The sequence below is a fragment of the Stegodyphus dumicola genome, chromosome 4 (assembly GCF_044657685.1).
Source record: "Stegodyphus dumicola isolate Sdum_Otavi_A_Nest chromosome 4, ASM4465768v1".
Taxonomy (NCBI): Eukaryota; Metazoa; Arthropoda; class Arachnida; order Araneae; family Eresidae; genus Stegodyphus; species Stegodyphus dumicola.
Window position 1 is genome coordinate 203,952,622 of NC_140771.1, and position 17,637 is coordinate 203,970,258.

Sequence of the window (17,637 nt, forward strand, 5' to 3'; positions counted from 1 at the left end):
CTTTAACCTTTGAATAATCTCCTAACTTGTCATCTTTAATGTATGTTATAACATTTGTGACTTTTTCTCCTAACAAATTTAGAAGAATTTCCAATTTAAATTTCTCTAGAACATTTTTAGAAATGAGTGTTTTTCTAAAGATGAAAAGAAATAACCCCAATCTTCCGGTCTATTTGGAATTTTAGTTGTTAAAGTCCATATGCTTTTAATAAGAGAGTCTAGAGATTCTACACTTTCTCTTTTCTCATATTCCATGAGACTTTCACTCTTTGAGTCTGCTCACAGCTTCATTCCAATTTTGCTTGTTCCATTTTTAATTTCTCAAGTTCGAGCAATCAGCTCTGGTCACTTTTTCTTTTGCATACACACAGTTTCCTTTGCTTTACATATTTTGTCATTGTGTCACTTCTTTACACAGCTTTGTTATCCTACATTTAATTTCTTAAATATTACATGTATTTTCAATTAAGTTCAATTTTTTTATTTTGTAAATCGGAAAAAAAAAAGGCATAACCTAAAAAAAGCCCAAAAAATAAGTATTACTGTTTTTCTTCTTAATTCCATATTGCCTCAGGAATACCTTAATGCTCTTATGATATTGACACTTTCTACGGATCTATCCACAACCATCCTTGCTTTTTATTCATTGCCCAGCACTTTTGGAATAGCTTTTTGAAATAAGGGGTTTTGTGACATTCTTATGAGTAGAGGTATTGCCTTTCACTTCATCAGTATTTGGTCAGAATGAAATAGTGAAACAATTTAGATAATGATACTTAATATCTTTAGAGGCTAGGCATTTTAAAGACATTAGAGAAAAGGGAAGATAAGTTTCATTAACGCTAAAAATTTTTCTGGAAGGGAAGATGTAATTGGGGGGAGCTTAGCTAATCAATAGGTAATTTTTCCGGAATATAGCGACATAAAATTTTTTAAAATATCTTAAAAAAATTATTTGCTATACCTTCAACTAATACAGGGTCATTTTTATATCTTTCACTGTTTTAAATTATATCAATTAAATCTGATATAGTTTTTGCTTCTAAAAAGTCTAAATTCAACTCTATACCAATACATAGATGATCTTCCTCTTTTTCACTTTTGAAATTACACTCATCTTCTGAAATTGACAGACACTCTACAGAATTTGATACACATGTTTACACTATACCGGTATAACTTATAACTCGGGCAACTCAAGGGCCAACAATCAGCCTGTCAATAGCTCACTTAAACTCATATTTAAAATAAATCACCATACACAAAATCTCTGAATGGACTGTGTATCAAATTTATTAATTACTCAAAACACCGCATAATTCAGATTAGTCGGCGTCATCTCAGAATAAGCTAAAATAACTCAACAGAAGCGGCTTTGAGGTGGCGCTACAATATAAGCATTGGTGTCTTATCTTGGTGCATTTTTTAACACAAATTATACATTTTTCACAGATTGTGCCTCTGGCATTAACATCATGTAATGAGGAAAGCAAAAAATACTAAGTACAGGTTCGCCAAGCTGGCATCTGAGATATCTTTCAATGAAGAATCTATCAGTCTGAGGTGTATGCTAAGCCAAATTATTGATCATATAGAGCCAAATTATTGATCATATAGGCTAATAGATGACTGATTCTTTTAACATGAAGCAATTTTATTTAGTGCTGAAGTCAAATTAAGAATTGGCACTTATACGTAGCAATGTTCTAATATATGTATTTTGACACAAAATTAGACTTTTTCTGAAATAATATGCCAACATTTTCCATATGTTGATTGTATGACTCAGATTATGCCTAAAAACAAAATTTGGTGAGAAACAGTAATTTGAAGATATAGTTAGATGCACTTTTTGAATTTCAGTTGATGAACTTCTCAATTTATGGTAACTTTTTTCACTTTCCCTTTTATTCTGAACATGATTAAAAAAACCTTTAATTCTTTTTAATTTGCCTTCTTGCAAATATATTTATTTTATACACTGCTAGCCATTAAAATTGCAACACCAGGAAGGAATGATCTGACAAACGTCAAAATCTCATAAAAGGAAAAAAAAACTGGGATATGCAAATGCTTAGTATTTCAGCGCATTTAGACGACACAGGAGGGAGAAATGATGTCTGAAGCACTGCATAAAAGAAAAGTTTTATAGTGGATTTCTCATTCAGAAAGTGCTTTGTAAGGTTGGAGTTTACTCAGAATATTGTGTTATGCCTCGAATAAGAAGAGGAAATGCTTACTAGCAAGTTTCAAAATTCGATAGAGGCAGGATAATTGCCTATCAAAAGTGCAGATTATTATTCCCTGATATCGCCAGTTGCACTGGTCGATATTCAACCACTGCCATGCGAATATGGAATCAAAGGATTGCTGAGGGTCATATTGAATGGCATACAGGATCTCAACACCCTCCCATAACTAATGCCAGAGAGGACAGACATGTTGTGAGGTCAGCACTGCAAAACCGTACGACCACATCATGGACCATTAGTCAGGAAATAGGCATGTTTGCAGCACGCCCAGTATCAGCTCATAAGTTGTGTCGATGTTTGCAGCAGTGTGGACTATCATCACTTTATTTATTTGAATTACATTTCTTTGGAAAGAATACTTTCTGTCCAAATCACTATGATGCCTTTGCAAACTGCATGTTTAATAAATACATCTTTCAGTGCACCAGTCAGAAAAGATGTATAATTGGTATTTTAATTTAGCATGAGATGCATACACACAGTTTCCTTTGCTTTACATATTTTGTCGTTGTGTCACTTCTTTACACAGCTTCGTTATCCTACATTTAATTTCTTAAATATTACATGTATTTTCAATTAAGTTCAATTTTTTTATTTTGTAAATCGGAAAAAAAAAGGCATAACCTAAAAAAAGCCCAAAAAATAAGTATTACTGTTTTTCTTCTTAATTCCATATTGCCTCAGGAATACCTTAATGCTCTTATGATATTGACGCTTTCTACGGATCTATCCACAACCATCCTTGCTTTTTTATTCATTGCCCAGCACTTTTGGAATAGCTTTTTGAAATAAGGGGTTTTGTGACATTCTTATGAGTAGAGGTATTGCCTTTCACTTCATCAGTATTTGGTCAGAATGAAATAGTGAAACAATTTAGATAATGATACTTAATATCTTTAGAGGCTAGGCATATTAAACACATTAGAGAAAAGGGAAGATAAGTTTCATTAACACTAAAAATTTTTCTGGAAGGGAAGATGTAATTGGGGGGAGCTTAGCTAATCAATAGGTAATTTTTCCGGAATATAGCAACAGAAAATTTTTTTAAATATCTTTTTGGTCCCTCTGTTGTACAGGTCTGTTTTGAGCATGGCTCTGTAAAATTAGAATGGTGCTTTCCTTTTTCTCCTTCATGTCAGAAAAGAAAACTTTCCTTTAAAAGGAAAGGACTGTCTCTAGTATCATCCTATCTTTAGTTTAAATTCTAAGAAAAGCAAGTGCATTCAATAACTTCAGTTGTAGCTGAATGTTCATTTGCTGTACAGCTTGGTAGTTTAAAAATTAATGCATTAACAAAATGTAATCTTTTTTTTTTTTTTTACTGAGAATATAATGGTGTTTTAAGTATCTGAAAACCAAACAGTAAATCAGGCACTAATAATCTAGCTTCTAATTTAAGTGATTCTACCAGTGACTGAGAGATTAAAAAGTGCTGAATACTGATACTTTGTCCAGAAGTCCAACCCAAGCGAATGAGCTCGCTGTATGGTTGGTTTCTTTGATTTTCTCCATGTGCAATATGAATATGAGCCCTTTCCTTTAGAAAAGTTCTACCTTGAACGCATTTCTTCCCTCAAGCAACCTAATTTATGCATGTTTGTTAATAGCATAACCATAAACTCGCTGAAAACCAGAGTAATTATCCAATCAGGGAAAATATGAAAGATACTGCAGAGGTAGTTGATTGCCAATGCTTTGTTTTTAAACTTAGATTGACATTTATCTATTAAACTCACTTAATTTGTACTTTTTGATGGAGTTAAAGGAAAGAGTAGAAATTCAGGTATGAAAATTTTGGTGACATACAACTAGCAATATGTGCATAGAAAAAGACAAATTTTTAAATTTTTAGAATTAGTTTTCAGGAAGAATTTTAATAAATACTAAAGTAACAGTAAATGTAACAAATAATATTGTAAAAATAAATGTAACTGTAATAATCATTATCATATTACCGATGATTAGAATTCTTGTCTTGACTAATACATTCTAATTAGAATTTTAAGCCCATAATGAAAATACTCTACATAGGAAAAGGCATTTTAAAACAAGAAGTTAGTTTAATTTTTATTTTATTTAAAAAAAATTATATTCTTAGATTTATATAATAATGATCGTGCCTTCATTGCCTACCGAATTCAGAATAGCTGTGGATGATTTCTATGTAACCTTTAAGCTTCCATTATTTGACTGATTAATTTGATTGATATATATTTTAGTAATTAAGACACAATCTCGTTCATTTGCACTTTTGGAGCTGAGGATGATGGTTTGGTAAAACCATTGAAACTAGTCCTGTGAAAATTAGAAAATATAACGCTGATTTTTGTTGTTTGAGTTCTGAAATAGATTTGAGTGTTTGTATAACAATTTGACTTTTAAAAAAAAAAAAAAATTAGTTTTAAAATTTATGTTTATATAAAAACTATGCTTAAAAGAAAGAAAAAAAAAAGAAAAGAAAAGAAGAGTCTTTGATGGTAATGTTAGTAGCCATTTCAAATATCTATAACAATTTAATAAAAAAAAAATTATATTATGCAGTTAATGCTTTAGTATATCTTTGGACATAAAACATCTTTAGAAAACTTTTATTTGTTGCACACAGAAAAGAAGAAAAAATTCTAACGTTCTAGAAAATTTTTAACTAAACATTTCTGTAGTAGAAACATGTTTCTGCTACAGAAATGTTTAATATTTTTTTTTATTTTTAATATATCTATTATATATTTAATATATTAATACAATATTTTTGGCATATTCTTTAATATATATATATGTCATGCACCCTTTTTTAATCTGTAAATAAATTTAATTACTTAGATAATGAAGTAAACTAGTGGATGATAAAATGACAAAGATAAAAATTTACACTTATGAGAAAGGGGCGGAAGTAATCTTTAACTTTTTATTAATATTCTTTATAAATATGAAAGATAGCTTTTTGATGATTATTAAAAATATATTTATTTTGCCTCGTCAATAAAAATGATGATAAAGAAATTATATATTAGTAATACTGTATAAAAGTACACTTGGAAATTTAAGGCAAAATTAGCTGTTTAAAGTTACTGAAGAGTGTAACAAAGTGCAAAACCATACTTAGCATTATTATCACTATGCCAAATTTCAGAATGCAGCAATGTATAAATTCACATATATCTTTGGAAATTTTGAATAAATATCTCTAATTCTTTGCAAGTATACCAACAAATACATCTACTTTTAAGATGATGGCAAAAACTTTTAAGGTTTAAGTTCGAAAGTTTTTTTCAAAAAAATTATTTTTAAATAAATTAGGAAATATGCATGAATTTTATTTGGATTAAACTTAAATTGCAAATTATAAAAGAAGAAATCAAGTAAGTTTAGCTTTAAGAATGATATTGAATATATACCAAACTCACTAACACTGTTAATTTTTTTTTAAAAAAAAACTTGTTACTTTGGCATGGCATAATTTGAGGCATAAAATAGGAATCTGCAAAAAAAAAAAAAAAAAAAAAAATCAGCATGTCATTTCAGCTGATTTGTGTCAAAATATGTATGTTAGAACAATGTTATATATGATTCTAATATATATTGTGCATTTGAGACGTGAAAAATGCAAGTTGAAATTTTGTAAGTTAGCTAACTAAAATAGGAGTTAAACTGTCCCTCTCTCTTGCTTTTTTTTACTGTAAGAAAGAAGAGGGTGATAAATAAATGAGCCAAGTGTGTTTAGCGGCAAGCATTTGGAAAGGCTATTTTTAATGTAATCTTGTTATTTACTTTTTAATTAACTCTTAATTCAATGAATTCCGTTTATGTACTGTTTAATCATTAATGCCTTATCCTAGCAAAATTCCAGTTTCGATAATCTGAAGTTTAACATTTATTACTTACCTTTTAGTATCATTTTATATTATTATTTTAAAGCCATAATGGTATCAAATAATTATTTATTCATTTTAACAATATTATTATTATTACTATTAATATCTTATACAGTCAAAAGTCTTTAATCCGGACTCGTCGGGACTTCGGTGATTCCGGATTATAGATTATCAGTTTAAATCTGGTAAGATGGCATGCAGAAATTATAAAATTAAAAATATGAAACCGTAATTTATAAAATAATGAGCAATTATTATCTAAAGGGTATCAAAATTTACAAAAAAAAAAAAAGCTTAATATTTATTTGGTTACTTTATTAAACATTTCTTTCAATGCGCGCATGCGTAAAGCATACATTATGCATAGCCGAAATTAGAAAATTGCCACCAGAAAACTATTTGATTTGTATTCGTGATATTTATAATGACGAGGAATTTGATTTAAATCATATCAAAGACGAAGTACATCGAGATGAAATACTACATTTAATAAGGAATTATAAGCCGAATAAAATAAAAACATCTGCCCTGAAGATAACGATAGTGTTGACAGATCAACTTCCAGTTCATTGCATGCCACCACGCCCCCCCCCCCGCGCGCGCAGAGCAGCGTGAAATTGATAAACAGATTTCGGAAAGGTTAGATAAACAAAGGATATGCCTTTATCCATTTTTTGGAGCAATTCCACTTTTTGTTTGATGGACATCGAAACATATTTTCGTTTTCGTAGATCCTTTGGGAGCTCCAGCATCGGAAATTCTATTTGACATAATCGAAAGTTCAAGCTTACTTTTATAAAATTGCTCTTACAGTCTGCAAAAAATAATAAGCCGAATCCAATTTGAAGATTAAGGAACAACGCAATCATCAACATTAACTGAAATAGACAATTATATAATTTTAGCTTATACCGTCCGTTATACATTAAACGCGCAGCGAAAACGTATTCTGCGCTTGTGCACATGCAAATGCGCAGTCGTAAAGGTCTTACGCACACGCTTAAACGCCTATGCGCATGCGTCAACGCGGCGCATGCGCAGAAAGTTTTTAGCTTTGAGGTCCGGATTATGTTTGTCCGAATTAACGACTTTTGACTGTATTTTCTCTGAATGAATTTGCTCATGATACAAAGCAGTGAAAATAATAGATAAGACTCCTTGTTCATTTATTCAATGTTTTTCTCTGACAGTTTAAATTTTATAAACTTAATTATTATATTACTGCAATATATGCATTCATTTTGTACAGGATTATAAGGATGTGCACATTTGCAGAATTAAAAATGAAAACAAAGGAAATACTGCTGTTAAAAAGGTAAGAACTTCAGTATATTTCAACTATTTTATATATGGATCAATAGTCCACTATTAGAACAAAACTGTTGAAATATACAAAATTCCTCTCATATGTGAAATGCATTTTAAAATTTAGCAACAATTTAAGTAAAGCTTTTATCTAGTATATGGTACTTTTTTTTTGGGGGGGGGAAGGTCCATTTGCTGTACTACTGAATATTTATTTATTTGCTTATTATTTCAAAAATTTCTTGTATAAATTAGTAAAAAATTAAGTATTAATATGAACTTTTTATTCATAAAGAGTCTCATATGCTAGTGAATTATACAATATAAAACCAGAAATTTTCTGAAATGAAAAATAGTATTAATTTTTTTTTTTTTTTTTTTTTTTTTTTTCAGATTTATTGGTCAAGTATTAAATATAGCCATCATCAGATGAAATATACTAAAAATAAAGTTATCAGGTAAGTTTAAAAGCAAATAATTATTTTCTCATAATAAATTATTGTGCCTAGCGACATTGTTAACAAATTTGTTTTAAATGTTTTTGAAAATATAATAAATTTTTTATCATAGGATCTTATATTATCATTTTTATGAAATATTTTAAACTGAAAGCAGCCCCCTTCCCCCCGAGAATATAAAATTTTTGTTTTCTAGGTTTTCAGAAAAAAATTTTAAATGTCATAATTGCTTCTCTCCTATCATTTCTTCTTAAAAAATGATAAGCAGTTTAAAGAATGCTTTTGTGCTGTGTTTAGAAATGCTCATATTGAATGGAGAAATTTTTATTATGTATTTTATATTTTTTACTTTTTTAATCCAGTTGGTGAAACAGAATTATTTTCATATGCAAAATATTTTTATCAGTAAGTTTTAGTATATTCAGTTATCCTTTAAAAAAGTCTGTTATATAATTAGTAATTTACCTTCCGTATTTCATAGTTTTAACAATAAAAAATAATATTAACTATTAAAATATATTATGAATATATATGAATATTAAAATTTTAATAAAAATTTTACTAATTTAATTTATTTTAATTTTTAAATCCTGGAATATGATATACCACAAACAAAATGCAAATGGAATTTGGTAATTATTAAAATTTGCAGAATAATAGTTTTAATTCTCTTAGTTATTTTTGTTCATAACTTATCAATGAATAATTAGGAATTACTGACTGATGAAGTCAGTACTTTATGGTAAGTGTTTGATCTTTCCATTTATTCTAAGATTTATAAATTTTATCCAAGTGACACTTAAAATCAGTTGTTTTCATTGCATCACAACTGAAAATTCAAATTGTGCAAAGTAGAAATTTTGCAAATTGATGAGATTTAAGATTTCTCTTATTTTTCATGTAAAAATGTATTCTCCTAAGCACAGTGATGTGAATATTTTTTTAAAAGTCTATTTTTCTTAACATTTTACATTAATTTTAATTAATAAAATGTTTCTACCTTTTCTACCATCATTCTCAATTGCACAATTGCTGCATTGTTTTCATCTGCATCAAAAGTGGTCTAATGGTAATGAAAAAATTTTGTAATAATCTATATGTTATAATTATTTGTTTATGTGTATGATATAAGTATAATTTTATTTAAGGGAAAATTTACTTAATATTTGATACTTGTTATATAGTTTGATGTTCAAGAAAGAAATAATAGAACAAAAATTTTTTAGCTTAATATTTTTTTAATCTCTTTGGCTTAATTTTTATTTAACAATGAAGATTTTGGCTTATTGAGTGACAGCCATAGGTGTTATTTTTAGTTTAAGAAGAATAGTGTAATCATAATTCGTATGATTTTTTGATGGTCTGTATTTAATGTATTTAAACAAAATTGTTCGTAAAATCCAAATTCTTTAGTTTTTTTTTTTTTTTTTTTTTTTTTTTTTTATTTATTTATTTATTTTATCTATCATAAGTATGAACAAGTATATAACAGATAGTTCCTTGTTGTGTACTTCCACTACAATTAGATGCCAAAATAGAAAAAAAAAAAAAAAACTTAGCGACCTAGTCTATAATGAACTGATCAGATGTTGTGAAAAGCCACTGTTATGAGCACTTTAGCAAGAAAGTACCAATATTTCTCTCTGGGAAAAGAAACAAAGAAACTTCAATGTGTGTTTCACACTTAATTAATTTTCAGGTAGTAGTACGAAGCTGGTTATGGCAGATGTTGTTGACATTTTGACATCATTGGCAACAAGTTTCTTTTTACAAGTATTGAAGTAATTTATCATATTTAAATTATTATTACCTTCATAACTGCTGCCAAATAAGTATTCTTTGAAAAGTTGTCAAACTTGTATTTGCAGCTAAAAATTAACTTTATACATATATAGAGAGAGAGTAACCGTTTCTTCTCAATCAAAAAGTCAGTTTGGTATGTTTTCATTAAAGTAGCAAAGTAGTATTTATCAAACTATAAAACTTGTTAAATTTTTTAATATGCAGCTTATTTGATTCTCAGGCTAGGCTGCCTATGCAGTAGCAGCTGTAATAAGGAAGTACCATCAACTTTTTGACACTGTATACTTGCACATTTCATACTATAAAGGTAAAAGTTTGGTACTTACATTTTAGTGCAACTACCTCTATAGAATGTTAAAAATTCACCAAACTCTGTAAACCATGTACATAACAGTTCTTTAGTTTTAGCAACTCACATTGCCACATTTTGTATGAGTTCTTTTTTGTGTATTCCAAATTCTAATAATTTATATATAAATCATGATATTTTTCACCATAGACTTAATTTTAAAATATGCTGTTATGGGATTTGCCTGTAATGGTAGAAAATGCAATAAAATTTCTGCAGGAATACATATTTTATTACAAAATTGCTGAAGAGAACAATATTTTGGCTCTATTTTTAAAGCAGTCTTCACAAAATTTCCACCAAAGCAAAAGAAATAAAAACTCATATTTAACTCAGTTTATTTATTGATTTTTGAGATAAATGCATAATTAAATTGTCTAATAGGTATATTTGTAATAGACAATATTTTGCTGTAATAAGTCAGTATATTTTTTCTTCTGTAAAAAAATCACCACCAGGTTTGCATTAATATGCAAGTGCCAAAGATTTATATTAGTTGTATATTAGTTGTCAAGTATTAGCTGGAGTACGATTTCTTTTTTTTTTTTTTTAATTAATTTTTATACTATGCTGCCTTTAAAATAACCATTTAATAGCTGTCAAGTTATATTTTCAATGTTCATTCATGTAAATATTTTTCACTAATAAAAACAAGTCCTTAAAATGAAAAGTAAATTTAAGTTGTAAAAAGAAGCAAACCAAATAAGTCGCATAAAATAAACTAATTATTGTATTAAAAATTATTTTTCACAGGAAATGTGAGTCAGATTTATCAGTAACAAGATGTACTACACAGAATGAAAACAGTCAAGTGGATTTTAGAAGTAACTTGCATGCTATTATGTATATTATCAAGCCTAAGATAAATTGTGAAAAAAAGTTTGGTGATATTAGGTAAATTAGGATTTCATTATTTTGTGATTATTAGATGCACAAAATTTAATTTGCTTGTGTAGTGATAATGATTATTTTGAAATAGCTGTAAAAGCTGAAATACTTGATAATAATTACTGTATAATATTAAAATTATTAAAAGTTATATTTTGAATCTTATCAGAATGAAGTATTTTTATTTAATGCTGGAAGTTTATTTGCACTACTGTAAGAAAGTTTTACAGAAAATAATTGGCAAACTAATTATATATTCTTACCATCTTTGCAGTCATTATCTTTCTCATCCGCACTTATCTTCTTTGCAGGGGGGGAGGTATTAAGATTGGGAGTCATAATTTAATTGAAGGTGGATGAAATTGTTTTATCAACAACAAATGCTGTCATGCTTGATAGGATAGCAAAGATATCACATTCAAGATAAATCTAATTTTAACACTTTTTTTATTATCTATAAACATGACTATGTACAGGAATATTTATATAGGTTAATAAGATATAGTTGATGGAAACAACCGTAGCTTTAAATGTTTTTAACTCAGGTATTATCTCAACATGCTACAAAATTATATCAGCCCCACCAACAGGAGTGCCAAAGTTCTCACAGACAACTCCAGTCTTCTACTGACTATCTGTCTCCCTTGTTGGTTCTTCGCTAACAATAAGGAGGAAGCTGACTGGCTAACCATAGAGAGATGCATGACAACCCCACATCCCCATTAAGATTATGCTACATCGCGAAGCAGAATCTAAGAAATGAACTGTCTAGTAAGTTCGCAGATTTAAATAATACTTCACGAAAATAATATTAATAATTAATATATTCATTAATGCTCAGATTTTCTCTCATTGACGTGAACAAATTATATACTTAAATGATATATGGACACTCCAGCAATAATATTTGCCTAATATCTTAATGCTTCTTTTAGCTTAAAAGAATTAAAATTTATGAGATGTATATGTGATGAAATAACATACTTTTGAAATAAGGGTAATAAACATTAATTTCACAACACATGAATGGATCTCTTGTTGCCATAATGGATTTTTGCAATAAACACATATATGCAACATTATTTATTTAAAAAAACAATACAATACAACAGTAAAACATTAAATGAAAAACACTGAATTTTTCAAAACAGATGGTAAGTAGTTATTGTACAGTTCTGGAATGAAAGAAAAATAATTGAGGCAACGTTTTAAGTTTTTTAGTTTATACTCAGTTCACACATACTTCATTCACTAACTAGTCTTGAAAGACTAGCAGCACTTTTTAATTCTGCACCAGAACTGTGAGAAATATTAATTGAAGATTGAAGTGCCATTGCCCACCTCTGTAATTTGGCAGAATGAGGCTCAGACTTTTGTGCATACAGTAGTAAGTTATGATCTGTGATCAACTGAATATTTAATTCAAACACCCAACTCTCAAACTTATTTAATGACCACACAGCTGCATAAGCCTGTCATTCAATAGTTGACTAGTTCTGCTGAGCTTCTGAAATTTTTGACTGGCAAAGCTGATAGGACGCATATGCCTTGTCTGTCTCTCTCAGATAAACATGCACCAACTGCCATCAGTGTTGCCAGATCATGTGATGTTTCACAAATTTCCTATTATGGGCAAACCTGCAGTACTAAAATCTATTCAGATTTGTGAATTTTCTATTGCTCCATCATTTCTTTGTGCTATTTTTGCTACTGAAAATGTTTTTCAGTGTACTGAAAACGTACACTCGTATGCATTAATATAATGTATGCACTAAAAATAACTTATAATAAAAAGTAATAATTTGTTTAGGCTTAAAGAAAAGTTTTTAACTGTCAATCCTAATATCATAGCCCATGAGTGTGAATTTACTCAGTTTTCAACACTGTAAATCTTTTACTTTAAATAAGGTATTTCAAAGTCGTAGCAACTCTTCCTCCATTTACAGTCATAATTGTATCATCATCGCCCCTCAAGAGAATTAGAAAAAATAACAAATTAAAGGATTAGGCATTTTATTTTGCAGCAGTTATTGTTTGGGAATAAAAATGGCTTTGAAATGCCTATTCTAAAGTAAAATACCTGGTATTTTCTTGTGTTTCATTAATTGTGTTGTTTAATATTTTGATGATCTATGAGTAGGATTCAAAACTTTTAGTCATATTATATGCTGTGTTAACTAAAATATCAATTATGGGTAGCAAGAAAAAATTCAGTGTCGCCTTTCATAATTCTTGGCTTAACATATTGTTACGTTTTTCTCTTCCTGACACCAGTTGTTACGTTATTTTCCTCCATCACATTCGTACGGGGTTCGTAGATTTGGAGTGAATAAGGACGACACTTGAGGAAGTATCGAAACACACTTTATTTAGCCAATATTAATCAGGGCATCTCCAATAACACATTTTACAGTCGTCGAAAATCTACTATAAACACACTGGAACAATCAGCAACACAGCCTTCACACTGTCAGGCAATAACGGTGGAGATAGCTTCACTGCAAAGCACCAGAGTACAGCTTCCGAGCTTCAGCAGTGTGCTCCAGTATTGCAAGAAAATTCGCCCACTTTGCAAACTATGTGTGCGTCTCATAGTGCAGACTTTGCAGACAAGGACTTGAGTCTAAACCAGGATACTTGCGTAAGGTATCGGGCTCCATTCATGATTCTGATGCAGAATTTGAAGCTCGTTCCCAGGAAACGAAGGGAAATGTGCATGTACCAGCTGTTGAAAATACCGGTGGGAACTGTACACATGATGCGAACCAACTTCAGTTTGGTGATCAAACTGTTTCAGATCTTTCTGTGGATGGAAAGTTTCAAAGAACTGACTCTTCAGACTGTGATATGCAAAACATAAATATATCTGAGAACTGCAGTGGAAAAGTATTTGACCCAGGTATATTTTAGTGAATAGACTGAGACTGAAATTCATTCAGAACTTTAACTTAAAATTGTTATGTGTTTAATTTGTGTATATAACTTGTACATAGTGTCAATAATGTTTCTTTGTTTATGTTATCTGTATGTTTTAAAACGTTTTGTTTGTATCAAATTATGCTTCCGACCAAGGGTTGTACTGCCCGGGACGTGCAGTCCTTGGGAGGGGGTAGTGTTACGAAATGTAAAGACGCGGTAAGATAGCTTCCCCGCAAAGCAGTTTTAGGGTTGCCTTAAAATGGCAAGGGAAGGCAGGGTTGCCACATTTAGTGAGAAATTGCCCATTTGGCACCAATATTAGCGATATACCATGGACGGTTGGAGAACCTTCTGGAACAAATTCTTACTGGTTTAGCCCAGAATGTTCTCGAACACAGGCCGAAAGCTATATAAACCCTGCTGGTCCGCAGTCAGTCAGTGTGTGTGTCTCATCTAGCAAGTCAATCCCTGCAGAGTCATCAAGTTGACAGCCGGGCAGCGAGTGCCGAGTGGGTCGTCGAGTTCACCGAAGGAGTCTCTTCGTGCAATGTCGAGAGAGCGTGTTGAGCTTTGGGAACGACTGAACTGAAGAGTCAGGAGTTGTGCTCATGTGTCGTCGAGTACATCGCGAGTTGTAGCATAGAGAATCTCGAAAGTACGTGGAGTTCCAAGAACGACCAAGGAGAGTCGGAAGCTGTACTCTGGTGTTTTGCGGTGAAGCTGTCTCCACCGTGATAGCCTGATAACCTGAAGGCTGTGTCGCTGATTGTGTCAGCGTGTTTATAGTAGTTCATTGACGATTGTATAACGTGTTTTGGAGCTGTCCTGACAATACTGGCAAATAATTCATCGAGTGTCGATACTTCATCAAGTGTCGTCGTTATTCACTCCAAATCCACACGAACCCCGCAAGAATGTGAAGGAAGATAATAACGTAACAACTGGTGTCTGACAGGAAGAGAAAAGCATAGCAATATATATATTTGAGCATTGGCTACAGAAATTAAAGTAAACAATGCATAAGTTCAGAGTACATAACTTGTAATGAAGCATAATACTTCTTTAGGGCATAAACAAAATGTTTGACAGCAGATAATGGTCTTACAATATGTTCACTGTGTTTATTTTGTATTTCTTTAGGAAAATTTTTTAGAATAATTGATGTAAAGGGTGTCTCAAAAATGCAGTAATAAACTTTTAGGAGAAATAGTGCATATCATGAGAATTGCATAGCAACCCATGACTGAAACATTGTCGCTAGTGGTGCTGTGCACTATAGCATTGGAAGGGAAAGGTGGATTTCCTCATTCAAGTGGTAGCCAGCATATGAAGAACATGCAACAGTATACGAATGGTGAACTTACAGACATGCACTTAGCTTTTAGTATGTATAAAAACTGTATGGACTTTTTGGCATTCTGAGGACAATATACAAGCCACTAAATGAATTTATCAGGAATGCTTCCCAGACAGACATCCTGCATCGTAGTGTGTTTGCACATGTGCATCAAAATTTGTGCGAGTACAGGTTGTTAAGAAATTGCAGGAGGGCAAGCCATAATCTATGCATTCGATCATTATGGAAGAAAGTGTGGTTTTGATGCCGTGGAGACTAATCCCAGTACCAACGTACATGCCATTGGCTTTGCCTTAAGAGTGCCTTATTGTAATGTACAGTCTGTTTTGAACACCGAGCCCTTGCATGCCTTTCATCTCCAAAGGGTTCAGTTATTGCTCTCCGATGAGTATCCTACATGTGTGCATTCTGCAACAAAGTGTCCAAAACGAGAATTTTCTAGCTTATATGTTTTTCACTAATAAGGCTACATTCAATAGGGATGGTATATTCAGTCAGCACAGCATGTATCAATATACACATGTTTCAAATTAATCACTCTCATATGTTCTTTCCAGTCTTCTACCTGTGCTACCACTTACCCCTGATGTTTCCAGTCATGGGTTGCTATGAAATTTTCAATCCATATAATGTACCCTGCCTTCCCTAAATGTTTGTCACTACATTTTTTAGACACACTATATGTACAGGCTAAACAAAACAAAGTCAAAATTTTAAAAGATAAGACATCAGTGTCTGTTTATAATTGGAATTACTATCTCATTGTATTTACAGAATTGCAAGACATCTTTATTTATACCTTTTTCCTTCTTAAAATTTCATTAAAAAATTCATATAAAGTTCTAAAGATCACTTATTTTTTAGTAGATACCTATAATTTTTCTCTTTTCTATTCTAGTAATTTCAACTTAGCTGCTGTTTACAATGTTTTTAAAAAAATGTATAATGTATACTGAAAATAAAATTGCCAAAAAATGAATGCCAAAAAGTCCATGCAGTTTTTATTCAAGCTGCCTCTCTTTTGGTAACTGTGAATTCATAGAACACAGATTGTATTTTATTATTGATAGGTGCACCTCTGTAAAAATAACAATAAAAGAGGAAATACTGTCAAATGATGATAAAAAATAAGAATTCGCATTAATTTATGTCCTTTATTATTATTTATAATCATACTATGCGGTGTAATTTGGACATTGAGAAAGAACTATTTCTTTCAAAATAAGAAGAACAGTTACTAAAAATATGCATGTTTAATATCTGAAATGGTTTTAGATATTTAAAAATCAAAAGTTGTACCCTAATATGCTTTTTCTGTAACAAATAATTTAATTTATAATGCTTTCTTCCATAATTTTGTAAATGAACATAAAATAAGAACACCTCTTATTTTATGTTCATTTACATTTTAATTTAAGTGCATAGATGCAGAAAATCTGTTTGGTTAAAAATGTAAAAGAAGTGTGCCCATATTGTACTCTGTTATTAATTTCTATAAGCCTTTTTTATAAATAACTCATGTTCTTATGCATTTCTTTTTGATGAAAACATTTTTTCCCTCATAATATTTCTTTGTTAAATTTGTATTTATTTATTGTAATTTTTGTTTTATACTGTATGTAAATTTGTAAAATTAATATTCTGTTTTAATAATTTGTTGTTTGTGTGCTTTTAAAAAATGGTATCCTCATGCATATAAATCTTTTCATATCAATCATTTGTGGAGTACGAGTTATTCTTTTCTTATGTTTTTCTTGTATATGTAAAGCAGTATTGTGTTTTTTTATGTCATTAGGTTCTTTTATTATAGCTTTTAGTATGTATATTTATTTAATTAATTAATTCTTGCAGATTTTGCTTGGAGTGTATTGAATTGAACAATATTAAGTACACTTTAGCAAAAGAAAGAAAGTGGTTGAAAGTAACAGAAGAATTAGAAAAACTTCTGAGTGCAGAAAATAAAGATGTAATGTGAAATTTTTAAGCATTATTTTCATATATTCATTATTTATGTATTAGTTATTTAAATAAAATTGCTAGAGTCATTTACTATAAATTAAATTTGCTTTTGAAATTTAATACTAGTAGCTCTTTGTTTTAATAAATATCAGTAGAAATTTGAGCAATGTATATGTTTAACTTCTTCTAAAGGTTTTTATTTAATAATGCATATTTAACTTAAATTAATAGTCATTTTAATTTTATTAGGTTTATCAGACTAAAAATTGAAATTCTGCTTATATTTTATTTGTATTAAAAGTATGTAAATTTAAGTTTTTAAAATTTAGTATGACACTGGTGGGTATGCAAAATTTGTGTAGAGAATTGTCTGGTAGTCCACAAATTTGGTTGTTAATTTAGCTTTCAGGTCTGATAATGATTTCTGTGCTTCCTTTTCATTTATCAGAGTAAGATGAAAATATGTTTTGAAATA

At 30.0% G+C, this 17,637-nt stretch overlaps 1 protein-coding gene across 1 annotated transcript in view; it reads left to right on the forward strand.

The window, feature by feature from the left end:
• LOC118203327 (uncharacterized) overlaps positions 1 to 17,637 on the forward strand; it is a 94,862-nt gene that overhangs the window by 31,545 nt on the left and 45,680 nt on the right. Inside the window, exons 7-10 of the mRNA XM_085814405.1 lie at positions 7,374 to 7,439; positions 7,823 to 7,887; positions 10,793 to 10,933; positions 17,055 to 17,169. Of these exons, the coding sequence (XP_085670531.1) occupies positions 7,374 to 7,439; positions 7,823 to 7,887; positions 10,793 to 10,933; positions 17,055 to 17,169 (387 nt within the window). The remainder of the gene's footprint in view (positions 1 to 7,373; positions 7,440 to 7,822; positions 7,888 to 10,792; positions 10,934 to 17,054; positions 17,170 to 17,637) is intronic.